Raw genomic sequence first — 14,006 nt, forward strand, 5'->3', positions numbered from 1 at the left:
ATGTAACTGTTTTTAACTGATAACTTAAACCTTTTTTAAACCTAAGCTGTAGGTGAAGAACCACAACCCAAACATTCTCCTGTAAATTCTCCCCACCATCCATTCTAGATAGGATGTGTTGGAGTAGTAATTTCTCTTTTTTAACTATACTGTAGTATTGCACAGTTCTGTCTCATCTCCTTACATAACATGGATAAAAGTGGTCTGAAAAGTCTTGTCCTTTACCAACCTGAGACCTACAGCAGTGCTGTCTTTGTGTCAGGCAATTAAACCTCCTACCTGGAAGGGCGCTCCTACCAAGTATTATGGAGGGGATTATGGGATCACCAGATGTCATGGAGGGGATTTAGAGCTGTTACTTATTCCTGGAGATCAATCTCCAACCCAGGACCTAGTCATCTCTCTTGATGACTATCAGATCAGATCATCTGATAATCTAATAAGCCTTGGTGTTGTCCTGGATAACCAACTGACCTTCTCTGCTCATGCAACCAACATGACAAGATCGTGCCGGTTCCTCCTCTACAACATCAGTAAGATTCGGCCATTTCTCTCCATGGAAGCCACTCAGATTCTTGTGCTGTCACTTGTAATCTCACAGTTGGACTACTGCAGCTCCCTCCTGGCAGGTGCTCCTATGTCCACTATTAAACCCTTGCAGCTCATTCAAAATGCAGCTGCTCGCCTGGTTTTTAACCAGCCCAAACACTGCCACAACACCCCACTGCTGCGTTCTCTTCACTGGCTTCCTGTAGCTGCACGCATTCAGTTTAAAACACTGAAGCTCGCCTACAAAGCCAAAAATGGACCAGCCCCAAGTTACCTTTGAGGTCTAATCAAAGCCCGCTCTGTACCATGCAACCTCCGAGCCACTAGTCTCGCTCGACTTGATCCTCCACCCAGGACTCGTGGAAGACAAGCATCAAGGCTCTTCTCTGTACTGGTACCCAAGTAATGGAATGAACGAGTCTCTTGCTGTCTTTAAAAAATGATTAAAAACCCACCTCTTTACTAAACACTTAAGCTGACTTGTACTTACTTACTTACTTACTAAAAACACTCACTAATACTAATTCATTTCTTGCAAAAAAAAACCCCACTTTGGTTCTAACAGGGTTTAAACAGATTTGTGTTCTTGTAATGGTGTCCACTTAAACTAGAGTAAGGTAATGTTTACTATGGAAGCACTTCTGTAAGTCGCTCTGGATAAGAGCATCTGCTAAATGCCAAAAATGTCAATGTAAACCAGTTATGTTCAATATTTGTTGATCTGTTCAGATATATAACACACCTCAGTTTCTAAAGATGTCTGCAGATTTTTTTTGCTTGGACATTACTTAGACATTTCTTCTCATTAACTGGAACACATAGCTTTTAAAGAGGTTTAACAGCCTGGATCTATTTCAGCCTGGAATGTGAATCAAATAACATACTCTATAAAGACACTAAGAGAATTTGTATGTATATTGTTTTTAGAATGTGTTAAAACTTAAAGTATATGAGAATCTCATTTTAAGAATAATCAATGCAAAAAGTCATTTTAAAATAATAATATGCCAACACACAATTTGTGCACTTTTTGTTGTTGTTACACTGGTAATTGTATGCTGGTCACATACACTGCAACTGTGGTTCTGCTACATAATGAAGAGCTGCTAGAGCTTTTTTCTTTTGCAAAGAACACTTTGTTTGACATCAATAACCCAACAATAAAACCCTACATTAGTCAGGTGCATTGGATCAGTAAAAACACAAAGCCACAACAATGTAGCTTCCATTTCTAAATAAACACTAACAGTGAGTACTTTTTGTGTACAGTCTCTTTGAGACACAGAATCCTCCATCCAAATTTATAGCTGTAAATAATTTAACAGGCTACCTCGCAGAGACAAAAATCTGCAGCAGTCAGCAAAGCCTCCATGGGCAGAGAGGTGCAGTGCCGTGTTTCCTTCTTCTGTCATTACTCCCATATCTGCCGCATATGCAGATAACACCTGAATGATCTGGGAAAGGAAGCACATAGTGTAGATTTGAAAGAATTACATCAGAGCAAAATGTGTTAGTTGCTAATAATGACTACAGTGTTATAGAATAACCATTTATTATGATGAAAATAAATTGGATAGTACTCTATTCCTGTAGTACAATTCAAATGAACTTTAAGTCCATGTGACCACAAAGTTGTTGCAAATGAGACCATAAAAAATATGCATAATGATAGACCTAAAGTGTTCTAAATGTAAAAAAATTTTTTTAAAAGACTAAAAATGCATCAACATATTTGTAAATTCGTAAATATCATTGCACTTTTTGTCTACGCTCTATCCAGATCAGCACCCCGCCTTCCCCCCAGCCAGAAACCCTGCAATAAATGGATGGGGTAAGAGCTGGATAGATATCTATAGACATAGACTGCTGTGTCCCCTGAGCACCATTCCTAAATATGCAAATAGAAAATGCCCATGCCATCCTACAATAAGAGCAGCAGTTGTCACAGGTAGACATGAGTGGGATCAGTATCAGTCTTGATATGCATACTTAACATAGTTTGCATTATTTAGTAGTATTTAAATAAGTCAAATATTAAATTACATATACATGCTATTATCATGCATTATTAATGGCAGTTTAATTAAACATACTCTGCTATGCTAATTAGTATGTCAAACTGGTACACTAGCAATTGTCTTAAACCTAACATGCTGTGTACTGTTTTATGTAATCATAACATGCACTATGTGGCAGAATTCAACCCCCTATTCCAAACCCATGGTCATTGATGTAGAACTCCCCTTGCAGCAGTAACGAGTCTCCAAGTAACTCCAAGTCTTTTTTGGAGTGTGGCTGTGGGAATTTCTGAACATTCAGTCAAAATAGTACATGTGAGATGAGGCACTGACATTGAACACGAAAAGGCCTGGCTTGTAGTCAACGTTCCAATTCATTTCAAAGGTGTATAATGTGGTTGAGATTAGGGCGTTGTGCAGGCCATTAGCACTTGTTCACATTGAACTTGATTGGGACACAGTCATGACAGGAAAAAGCCTTCACCAAACCATTGACATTGAAAGCGTATCATTTATTATTATAACTGATTTTTTATGGCTGCTATTAAAGGGTGTGGCTGAAACACCTGAACAGGTGCCCAGATGACAGAGCAGTAAATTACGCTAGCCCCTAACCCTGGGATCCAGGGTTCTAATCCCAAGCTGTGCTATAGACCGAACAGGCATCTACAAACAGACATGACTGGCTACGTTTGAAAAGATGCTGCAGTTGTGTTAGTGCATTGTGCCCAGTGATTACAGGACCTACCACAAACCTGACCAGGATAAAGTGGTGATAAAGCATAAAATGAAATAAATAAAACACCAGGACTCAATTATTACGAGGGATGTCCACATATACCATGCAGCCTATATAAATTAATACAGTGTCTCATTGTTAGAGAACATCAACCATCTAAGAGACGATACTAATAAAGTATTTAGTTTAGGGATACTTAAAATCTCCTTTTAATCAGCTAGCCTGGCTTTGGTGTTGTCTGTTGTTACAAAATCAAATATATTCAAAGTTACCTCAAGGTAGCCTCCTTCAGCAGCAAAGTGAATTGGGTAGAACATCTTGCCGTCTGCAGCATTGACACTAGCCCCTCTTTTAAGCAGAGCCCTTACCAGCCCCACTGCTCCTGTTCTCACTGCCTCCATTAGAGCAGTGCGACCTGTCACCTGAAATACAAGAATGAAGAGTCTATTCTCTATCTCTCATTCCTTGGAGTAACAAGACAGAATCTCCTGGGTTCAGACAGGATTAGTTAAACCTAATTCTGAGATAACACTGGGTCAAAGAGGCTTTGAAAAGCCATGAGAAATGAACTTTGGAAATCTGGGATGCTTATATGTGATCAAAACACTAGAAGTTTTTAGTTGTCCATCAAACAATGGGGGTGTCAGGGAGCAAACAGACAAAAGTAATATGTAAAAAAACACTTAAGCCATGTTGCTCTGTGGCAACTTAACAGCTATGCCACTCTGCCACTATAAGAGTATAAGAGAAACCTTTAACTGAAATAAATTGATTTCTATTTAAAAAAATTATAATTTACAGCTAATTTACAGTGGTTTGAAAATGATTTAAAGCCATCTTCTTGCACAATTTATTGTGTTGTGGATTTGATTTTGAATAGAAGCTACAACCCCCATTTTGAAGCTACAAACCCCATTTTTAGAAAAGTTGGGACTTTTTGTAAAATGCAATACAAAGAAGAATCTGCTATTTGTTTATTCTCTTTAATTTTTATTTAACTTACAGAAGTAGAAAGAAAAAAATCCAATGTTTTCACTAATCAGCTTAATTATATTGTATAAATATCAGCACATTTAGAATTTGATGCCTTAAACACAATAAAGCTGGTACAGAGGCTTGTTCTGTACCAATTAAGAGAATCACCCACAATGCTAAAGTACATTTAAAGTAATGTTTTTGGATTAAAAAATGAATCAAAAAGTAAAAACTCATATTTACAATGTATTCATTCACTTCATTTAGTTTCAGTTTATCCCATTCTTTATAACAAGAGCTTGGCTGTATGCTTCTTGTGATTGTCATTTTGAAAGGTGAACTGTTGCCCCAGTCGGAGTTTGTGTATGCTCTAGAGCAGTGGTCCCCAACCACCGGGCCAATGACCGGTACTGGTCATTTATTACCGGGCCGCACAGAAAGAATAAAAAATTTGAGATTGCTACAAAAGCAATGAAAACACTGCTTCCATTTTTAACATCCTATCTTTGTAAAATGGGATATTCTGCACCAGTGGCAATTTCTCTAAGACTCAGCTTCCCCTAAAGTGTTAAAAATTAAATGGTCAAATATGTACAATTGTGTTAACATTTCATTGACTACAAATGCGTTAGAACACGTTCATCTCGAAGACGAGTTCGTTCAGAATCAGCTACTTATCACAAATCAACTGACTCGATTTTGTTAACTTCTCGTACATTCCCGTAGCATCAATGCATTTGCCTGTAGAAGCTGAGCGTCTCTTCACTTCAATGGGACTGCATGGAACGTTTTTTTTCATTGCTTCGAAACTCGCCGGTCATTGGATAAATGCTACGATTTTGTCCCGCCCCCGGACGCTGAGCATCTCTGGGGGTGAATGGAGCTGTGGGCGGGTCTGGACGCTGAGCTTCTGCAAGATGATTGGAGGATCAGTCGAAAGGATGAATCCCGTTTTGATTGACAGCTATTTTGAGGTCTACACCGTCACTTAATCACTGGGAGCTTCAGTCCCATCGCGGATTTTGCGAGTGAAGTCGAAAGACAAACTGCAACCCATTTCTTGGTATTTGCTTGGTGAAATTACTTGACCATTTCCATTGTTCATTGTGTAAATAAAACACTCATAGTATTTGTTTCAGTTTAACATAATTTCAACATTTCCTTGTTAGAGTTTAATATAGTTTCGTTAGTTCGTTCAATCAATCATTCATACTGTTGGCTAGGTCGGAGTGAACTAGCCAGCTAGCAAGGTGCACACGATGGCAGACAATGCTAATATTGTCGACCTGATTTTGGCAAAGCCATTTGATAGTCTTCCTTACGAGGAGAAAGTTAGAATTAAACAGCAGGGCAGATCAACACCTAAGATTGATTTGGTGCAAAAAGTAGGGAAAGGTAACAGGTCTTTTCAGCTCTCCTGGTATGACAAAGTTAGCTGGCTGACTGGCAGTGCTGTGACAAAGAAAATGTACTGTTGGCCATGCCTCTTGATGAAAACATCTCAGGGATCATGTCTTGTCTGGTCAAAATTGGGTTTTGGGGATCTGTCTAACGGGCATATAAAAGGCATGAAAGGAGCAATGAACATGTAAGTGCATGTGCAATGTTAAGTTGCCTGGGCAGGGTCAGGGTTGAACATGCAATTAATGAAGGTGCTCGCATTCAAGTGGCAAAACATAATGAAACAGTCAAACAAAACAGGGTCTTCCTAAACCGCTTTATTGATGTGACTTCCTTTCTTGGCCGGCAGGAGCTATCATTTAGGGGGCATGATGAGAGTAGTGAATCATCCAACAAGGGGAATTACAGGGAGTTCACAGAAACATTATCTAAATATGACTCTGTCCTGGCCACTCTTGCAGCCACTGTTTCTGATGAGATCAGAGATGAAATTCAGGCTGCTCCCTTTTTTGGATGGCAGGTGGATGAAACAACTGATATTGCTTGCCGTGCCCAACTTTCTGTCATTGTTCGCTATGTTGATAGTGCAGGTAAAATTCAGGAGCGCTTTATTGTTTTTTTTGATGTTTCAGAGGGGCGAGATGCTCAGTCTGTTTTTGAAGTATTAAATGAAAACATGCAGGGCTACAATTTTAGGGATAAACTTGTGGCACAGACATGCGATGGGGCTGCTGTCATGGCTTCAGCCCTCAAATTTGGAAAGTTTGCGCTTCTTAGAATTAGTCAATCCAGGGAAGTTTGATGACATGAGAGAAGTGTTTCCAGAGGAGGCATTCCAGAGTGTCCTGAAAAGTTATGGCCAATACTTTGATTCAGGGAGACTGAGGTCTGAACTTCAAGTCCTGTATTCAAATCAGGACTTACAGGGTAACAGGGGAAAGCTGTGTGATTTCTTGGTTTTTCTAAAAGACATGGAGTTGGACAGTGCAATGCCTCAGCTGTACAAGCTGTTATCGTTAGTGGCAACAATTGGAGCTACATCTGCGGGTGTAGAAAGGAGCTTCTCCTGTTTAAAAAGGCTTAAGTCTTACACCCGCAACACAATGGGCCAAGGCCGTCTAAGCAGCCTAGCTCTGCTGGCCATTGAGAGGACACTGGTTATGTATAAATAAATTGACAAATTGTATGATGTAAGCCGACAATGAGCTTGCCCTCTTTGAAAGACCAGCAGCCGCCACTGTTCTGCACTGATGGCAACCAAAACAAAGTAATGGAGTAGACTGGATACAAGGAACACAATCACCAATAGGAGTATTGTTTTGCACTTTGTGTTTTTTTATTATGCTCATAGTATAATTTTATTTTAAATCCTCCCATCCCCACCAATCCGTGAAATTATATCTTGTATGAAACCGGTCTGTGGTGCAAAAGAAGTTGCAGCTCTAGAGCAGTTTAGTTAGGAAGTGTAGTTTAATGGGTAAAAACTGCAATCAGATCCACCCAAAATCAAATCCACACCACAGTAAAATGTCTCAAGGGGTATGTATTCTTTTGGAATCCACTGCATTACTGGCACCTCCAAAAATAGTAATCAAAAAGAAAATTAACTAAAACACTTTCCATTCATGTTTTACTATTTTAAGCTGCCTTGAGTGTTTAGGACCTTTGAAATGCCTATGCATGTCACTGTGGTATAAATATAGGGTGAATCAGAGGCCAAATTCCTCAGTTATTAATCAACATGAGGAAAAGAAAAAAAAAAAAAATGCACCATCATGATCTTAAATACATCAACACTTTTGCTTTGTATCTATGCTTTCTTATATTAGGCAAACACTATTCTGATTGCCTACCTGATTGGTGGCATTGGGGTTGGCCCCTCTCTCCAGCAAACTGAGGCACATGTCCTCACACTCCCGAGCGTTCTCACAGGCCTGAAGAAAAACAGGCAAACCCGCATGCGACACATTGTTTACATCAGCCTTGTTGTTCAGTGCCACCTGCAGGCAGCGTTTATGTCTGTTGGTGGGGCAGAGGCAGTAGAAGAGCACACCTAGGAGAGCAGCCAAAGTCAGATCCTGTTACAACCTAGCTTTATCAGTCCTAATCTGTAATTAGACAGACCTCTCTCTTCACAATAGGAGGATTCAGCACTGTGTCTGATCATCACATGACACAATGGTCAATGAATTATGTGATGAAGTATCAGCTTTTATGTGAAGTTACAGCCCCATGAAGTGTCTGATGCTGTTAATGTTTTAGTAGCTGGAGAGGGTACATCAGTAAGTCAGTTAGTCATCTATGTATTTCAGCAACTGCACAGCATAGCAGTGCTTAGCAGGCTGGATGGATGGTATTGTATATGTACAGTATATGTATTGCTGCTGCTCAACAGTCTATGGTTGTTTCTCCTCTTCATTCTGCACCATACATTTTAAATAAGAGACATATCTGGACTGCAGACAGGCTACTCAAGTACTCACATTCTGTTCTTTTTTACAAAGGCAGCCGTTATAGTGCGTACAGAATGAAGCCTGGCATCATCTTGCTGAAATAATCATGAACCTCCTGGGAAAGCATGCCGCCTTGATGGGAGCATGTGCTGTCTAAAATTCCAATATATGCCTCCGTGTCAATGGTACCTTCACACAATGACAGGTATTGGCTTTAAAATTGGCTTTCATATTTGACAAAGACACCTTATTCCTGTGTTTAAAACTGAAATCAGTTTATATATATCTTAAAACTATGATTCCTCTATGCACACTCTAAGAGCCCTACATTTCATATCCCAATTATATGCATGGCAATGCTTTAGAACCCACAAATCGGAAGCAAAAAGTGAAAAAGTAAAGAAAGTTTTAAAATTGGGCTTGGGATCCCAAAATGCTGCAAAATGTAATTGTTGCAATCTAAATGTATATAATGTCATACATGTTTAACCTTATATGTAAAAGATTGCTATTTTACTATTACTATTGCTTTTTAAATAGTAAAAGACCTTTTCCCTCAATATCTGTCAGATTCATATCTGCTTTCTTCTCAGCTAGCAGAGTGACTACGCCATCATGTCCGAGTTCAGCAGCCAGCATCACTGATGTTCGTCCTTGCTTGTCCTGGACATCAGGATGGGCCCCAAGACTAATCAGACATTCCACCATGTCTTTGTCATTGGCTACTGCAGCCACATGAAGGACACCTTTGCCCTCCTCTGGCTCCGTGATGTTGATGAGGTTATGTACGCCACCATGCACCAGCTTCTTAATCTGCGCAGTATTGCGGGTGCGCACCCACTGCAGCAGCCGGTAAATCTGTAGAACCTGCAGGCGTCCCTCTGCTACTGAGCCTGCCATTCAATCTGAAAAAGTTTGTAGCAAGCCTGTTACAATTATTACATAATTGCTTAAGTGTAATGCCTATTTTAATTATTGTTGGTCAGGGCTTTCAAACTATGCACACTATATGGCCAGAAGTACAACAAAGTATTGGGACACCATTCCTGATTCCTAAATGTATGTGTCTCAGCTACAACAGTTGCTAACAGGTGTAATTAAGCAATTATATAAAGAGAGTTATATGCTTGCAACTTTGCAGTAACAGATAGGGAAGACCCTTTCTTTTTCCAGCATGACTATGCCTCTGTGCATAAAACAAGAGCTACAAAGGCAGAAAGAAAAGCTTAGTGTAAAGAAACTCCAGTGGCCTGCACAGAGCCCTGACCTCAACCCAACTAAACAGCTTTGGAATGAACTGGAACACCATTTGAGGCTTTTTGACCAACATCAGTGCCCATCTGTACAAATGCACTTTTAACTAAATGGGCACAAATTTTCACAGACGTACTTCTTGCATGAAACCTGTCTTAAAAAAGTGGCTGTTGTTATAGCTTAGAAAATCACATAGAGGTCACTCTTAATACTGTTTGTGTCTAAAAAGCTCATGGTCAGCTGTCCAAATACTTTTGGCCATATAGTGTATGTGGACACCCCTTCTGATAATAGAGTTTAAGTAATTTCAGTGACGATTAAAATGGTAGCATAAGCTTGAGTCCCTGTCCTATTCCAGTATGGCTGTGCTCATTTCCATAAAGACGTGATTTAACAAATTTGATGTGGAGGAACACCAGTAGCCTACACAGAACTCACTGAACCCACTAAAACCCACTGGATCTTTGTGATGTAGAGGAACATCCTTAACTAATTAACCTATCAAAAAGAAGTTAGTAAATGCAGCAAAGTTGAGTGCAAAGTCTTTGTCTGTACAATTTGGAGTTGATTTGAACTAGATCTCTTGTTTATCTACACCCACCCCTAAACCAAGATGTAGCTGTTTTTGCCATAAAGGTTATAGCTGACCTATTGTTCTCAAGATGTACTGTTGTACACTAAAATATCATTACATTTGTGCCAGCTGGCAGGAATATTAAAGGTCAGTTTGTATATTGTTGTTTTACTGACAGAATAATAGTTAATAAACCTGAGATTTATATACAGCAAATACAAATAAAACATGGGTCTCTGGCCAGCTTAGGGCAATTGGAATGGTTCGAAATCCTCTTGCAAGTACGATGCAGAGGTGGGGACTCGAGTCTGCGACCGAGTCCGAGTAGGGTGGCCAGCCGTCCGGCTTTAGTTCGGACAGTCCGGTTTTTCAGCTGCCAGTCCTCCGCCCGTGCAACACTAGGACGGACACTTAAAAATCCTCCTTTTGGAATGAACTGGTTACATTTTTGATCAATATTATCTGTCATTGGCTCAGGTACATGTCAAAACAAATGCTCGCCCACCACTGGCCACTCGCAGAAGGTCCGCCCTCTAAATGCTAGTCTGTGATTGGGTGGTTGAATTTCGCCCGCTCGCTCTGTTCTGCACACACCTCTACTTGAGTCAATTAGTAAACTTTTGGAGGCAGTGAGGAACAGACTTAAATATCAAAAGTAGACCTAACATGGTGAGTAAAACAGTAATTTGTTATAGAATTCTTGCTTAAATTGGTCAAAAACTCTGTTATATGGATTATGGTTTCATTCTGTGTGTTGCAGTATCATGTCCCCCTGTTCCTGGTATGATGTCCTCCTTTTGGGGTGTAATGTCCTCCGTATGACTTGTATACAACAATAGTCAGCATGTGTTAACATAAGTTACGTGTGACAGTTATATATGTATATATATATGATCCAACATCATTCTGTTTGTGTCATTTTCTGTTCTCTAATAACGCTCCAGCCATTTCAACCCGCAACGCACGCAATGGGTAAATGTTCCAGCCAGCTTCCGGCATAGTGATGAAGCGTTGCTCCCTACTCCTTCCTTTGGATTGGGATCTCACTTAAAATGGTGGAATACCCTATGTAGTGCACTTCACAGTAACAGCCAATGTAAATGAAACGCTCCTACAGAATTGGCGCTAATGATTGTAAGAACCGCTTTCTGAACCAATCAGACCTTCTGATTTTAATTGTTAGTAAGAAATGCTGTTATTCGTATTTATTTAGTTTGCAGCGTCACACAGATGATGTGTCAATGAAACGCTTGATTGGCTTTCTAACGAGTTCGTGTTTTACTTCACAACCGGAAAAAGTTTGGAGGTTTTTAATTATAAGCACATTTACAAAATAACGGATTATATTCCTAATGGGACACACGCTTATAAATTTAACAGCATCTGGAAGTACAGAAGTTAAGGTAAGCAGCGGTTATGATTTTTTTGTGCTGTGTTTATGATTTTGGCTGTTGTGCCTGATTTATCGCTTGTTTTTGTTATGCAATGAAAACAAAACATACCAGTTTGAGCTTTTAACTGGTGTCTAGGAAAGTAAAGGCATGAAGTAAAACGGCAAAATACAGTCTAATCTGTTGTTGTTTTTTTATCTGAACTTACAGATTTGTTTATTTCTACGCTACATTTCCAATATATGTTTTGTGTAGATTATATTGACTCGTGACTTGTGACTCGACTTGAACTCTAGCCTAAAGACTCGTGACTCGACTCGGACTCTAGCCTAAAGACTCGTGACTCGACTCGGACTCTAGCCTAAAGACTCGTGACTCGACTCGGACTCTAGCCTAAAGACTCGTGACTCGACTCGGACTCTAGCCTAAAGACTCGTGACTCGACTTGCACTCTAGCCTAAAGACTCGTGATTCGACTCAAACTCGTATTTTTGACTTCCACACAGACATCTCTGGTACGATGTACAATCAAGCTAAACTTTATATATAAATTTATATTGATTCCACCTCTAAGTGGACAATTAAACAAATAAATAACTATGTAAATTGCAGTTACTTGTTTGCTGTTTTTTGTAAATACGTCCATCCTGTTTAAGACCTTTATGATGCTGAAAATGGACTGGAACTGGAATTTTGTGCTAATTAGAGTAAATTTGAAGGGAAAGAGAACATACACACGGTTTGCACTGGTAGAATTTAGGTTTTGTCAGCTTGGTATTATTAATATAAAATTTAATTGTATGTGCGGAACACGGTGATATTACGTCACAACCATGCAAAACATTTTACATTAGGCTACCAAAATTCAGCTTCCCAGTACAATGTTAGAATTGCAACCAGTACAGTAATATTTTACCTACCTTTCCTGGAACTAGACAAGACCAGTGAAGAGCAGTTTACCTTCTCAACTGAAACAAACGAAGTTAACATTCAGCGCTAGAACTACTTCCAATCTCTCCGTGCCACCGATCTCCATAGTAACGGGGACGCGCACGCGCACCTATCTGAAGAGCGAAGCTTCCGTTTCCTTTCGTTTTATGTTACTGTCCTTGGTTGGGTTCCAAATCACATATCACCGCACCAAATAATAATTCGAAATACGTTTTTAAAAGCACTTTATATATTATTAAGTACGGTTATATCCCTTCTGTGCTGCTGCATTTTAATTTGATTTATACAGGGCATTAGGAATCAATGTAGTAATATGACTCTTTCTACTGAATCAAATTAGGAGTAAATCGAAGCAAGTGATTCACATGATTCATCTACACAAATATTCTGTATTATAACTGCAAAGTTCAAGCCCCTGTTTTCTAAACTAAGGGGACTGGTACCCACTGCGGTACTTCTAATGGTAATGAGGGTATATTAAGATATATAAAGATACAACATTCTTAGCACATCCCACAGATGCTCGATTGGATTGGGATCTGGGGAATTTGGATGCCAAGTCAACACCTTAAACTCGTTGTTGTGCTCCTCAAACCGTTCCTGAACCATTTCTGCTTTGTGGCAGGGCACGTTATCCTGCTGAAAGAGGCCACAGCCATCAGGGAATACTGTTTCCATGAAAGGGTGTACATGGTCTGCAACAATGCATAGGTAGGTGGTACGTGTCAAAGTAACATTCACATGGATGGCAGGACCCAGCAGAATATTGCCCAAAGCATCACACTGCCTTTGTCGGCTTGCCTTCTTCCCATAGTGCATCCTGGCCTGGTGCCATGTGTTCCCCAGGTAAGCCATTCAAGTGATGTAAAAGAAAACATGATTCATCACACCAGGCCACCAACTTCCATTGCTCTGTGGTCCAGTCCCGATGCTCACGTGCCTATTGTAGGCGCTTTCGGCAGTGGACAGGTATCAGCATGGGCACCCTGACTGGTCTGTGGCTATGCAGCCCCATACACAACAAACTGCAATGCACTGTGTATTCTGACACCTTTCTATCAGAACCAGCATTAACTTCTTCAGCAATTTGAGCTACAGTAGCTCGTCAGTGGTCATAATGTTATGCCTCGCTGGTGTATGTCAAATAATTAAAATCCAGTTCACTCTGATTTCTCTTTTACCTTTGAAAAATATACCTGTGACTATGTAGATCAGTCGTGTAGTGTGAAATACACACCGACTTGAAAGACTCCCGATTACAAGAGATCCAGTCGTGTAGTGTGAACTGTACAGTGACCTGACGACTTGGAAAGACTTGTAGGGTGAACTTGGCATTACTAAGCTGACACAGTTAGCATCATGCCATTCAAACCAATGGGATGAGGTGGCACAGTGTGCTAGCATGTCAAATAACATCTCCCTCCGTGTACCGAAAACGGTTAAGCTATCGCTGACAAACCCAAACTTGCACATTAATACACTTGTACAAGTTTATACAAATTAAAAATCAATAATAATTTATTTACATTTGAAAAGAACTCAGTTCGTTTCTCCGCACCGCCCGCCATGTTTTTTTTTTTTTTTTCTGTGAGAAAAGTCGTGCCGCAATGAATGCTGGGATTGCCTTGGCCACTAAGGACGCTTCCGATGCTCATTCGTTCTAGAGTCAAAATAACATTGAAATTTTAAGATGCCTTAGTA

At 40.0% G+C, this 14,006-nt stretch overlaps 1 protein-coding gene across 1 annotated transcript in view; it reads right to left on the bottom strand.

Annotated features, from left to right (window-relative positions):
- The window catches only part of ankef1a (ankyrin repeat and EF-hand domain containing 1a), a 29,764-nt gene extending 17,444 nt beyond the window's left edge, over positions 1-12,320 (bottom strand). The window contains exons 1-5 of the mRNA XM_063001243.1: positions 12,275-12,320; positions 8,684-9,040; positions 7,536-7,735; positions 3,579-3,728; positions 1,880-2,003 (exon numbers count right to left, since the gene is read on the bottom strand). Of these exons, the coding sequence (XP_062857313.1) occupies positions 1,880-2,003; positions 3,579-3,728; positions 7,536-7,735; positions 8,684-9,035 (826 nt within the window). The 5' untranslated portion in view covers positions 9,036-9,040; positions 12,275-12,320. The remainder of the gene's footprint in view (positions 1-1,879; positions 2,004-3,578; positions 3,729-7,535; positions 7,736-8,683; positions 9,041-12,274) is intronic.
- Positions 12,321-14,006: the final 1,686 nt, after the last annotated feature.

This window comes from Trichomycterus rosablanca, chromosome 9 (genome assembly GCF_030014385.1).
Source record: "Trichomycterus rosablanca isolate fTriRos1 chromosome 9, fTriRos1.hap1, whole genome shotgun sequence".
Lineage (NCBI taxonomy): Eukaryota > Metazoa > Chordata > Actinopteri > Siluriformes > Trichomycteridae > Trichomycterus > Trichomycterus rosablanca.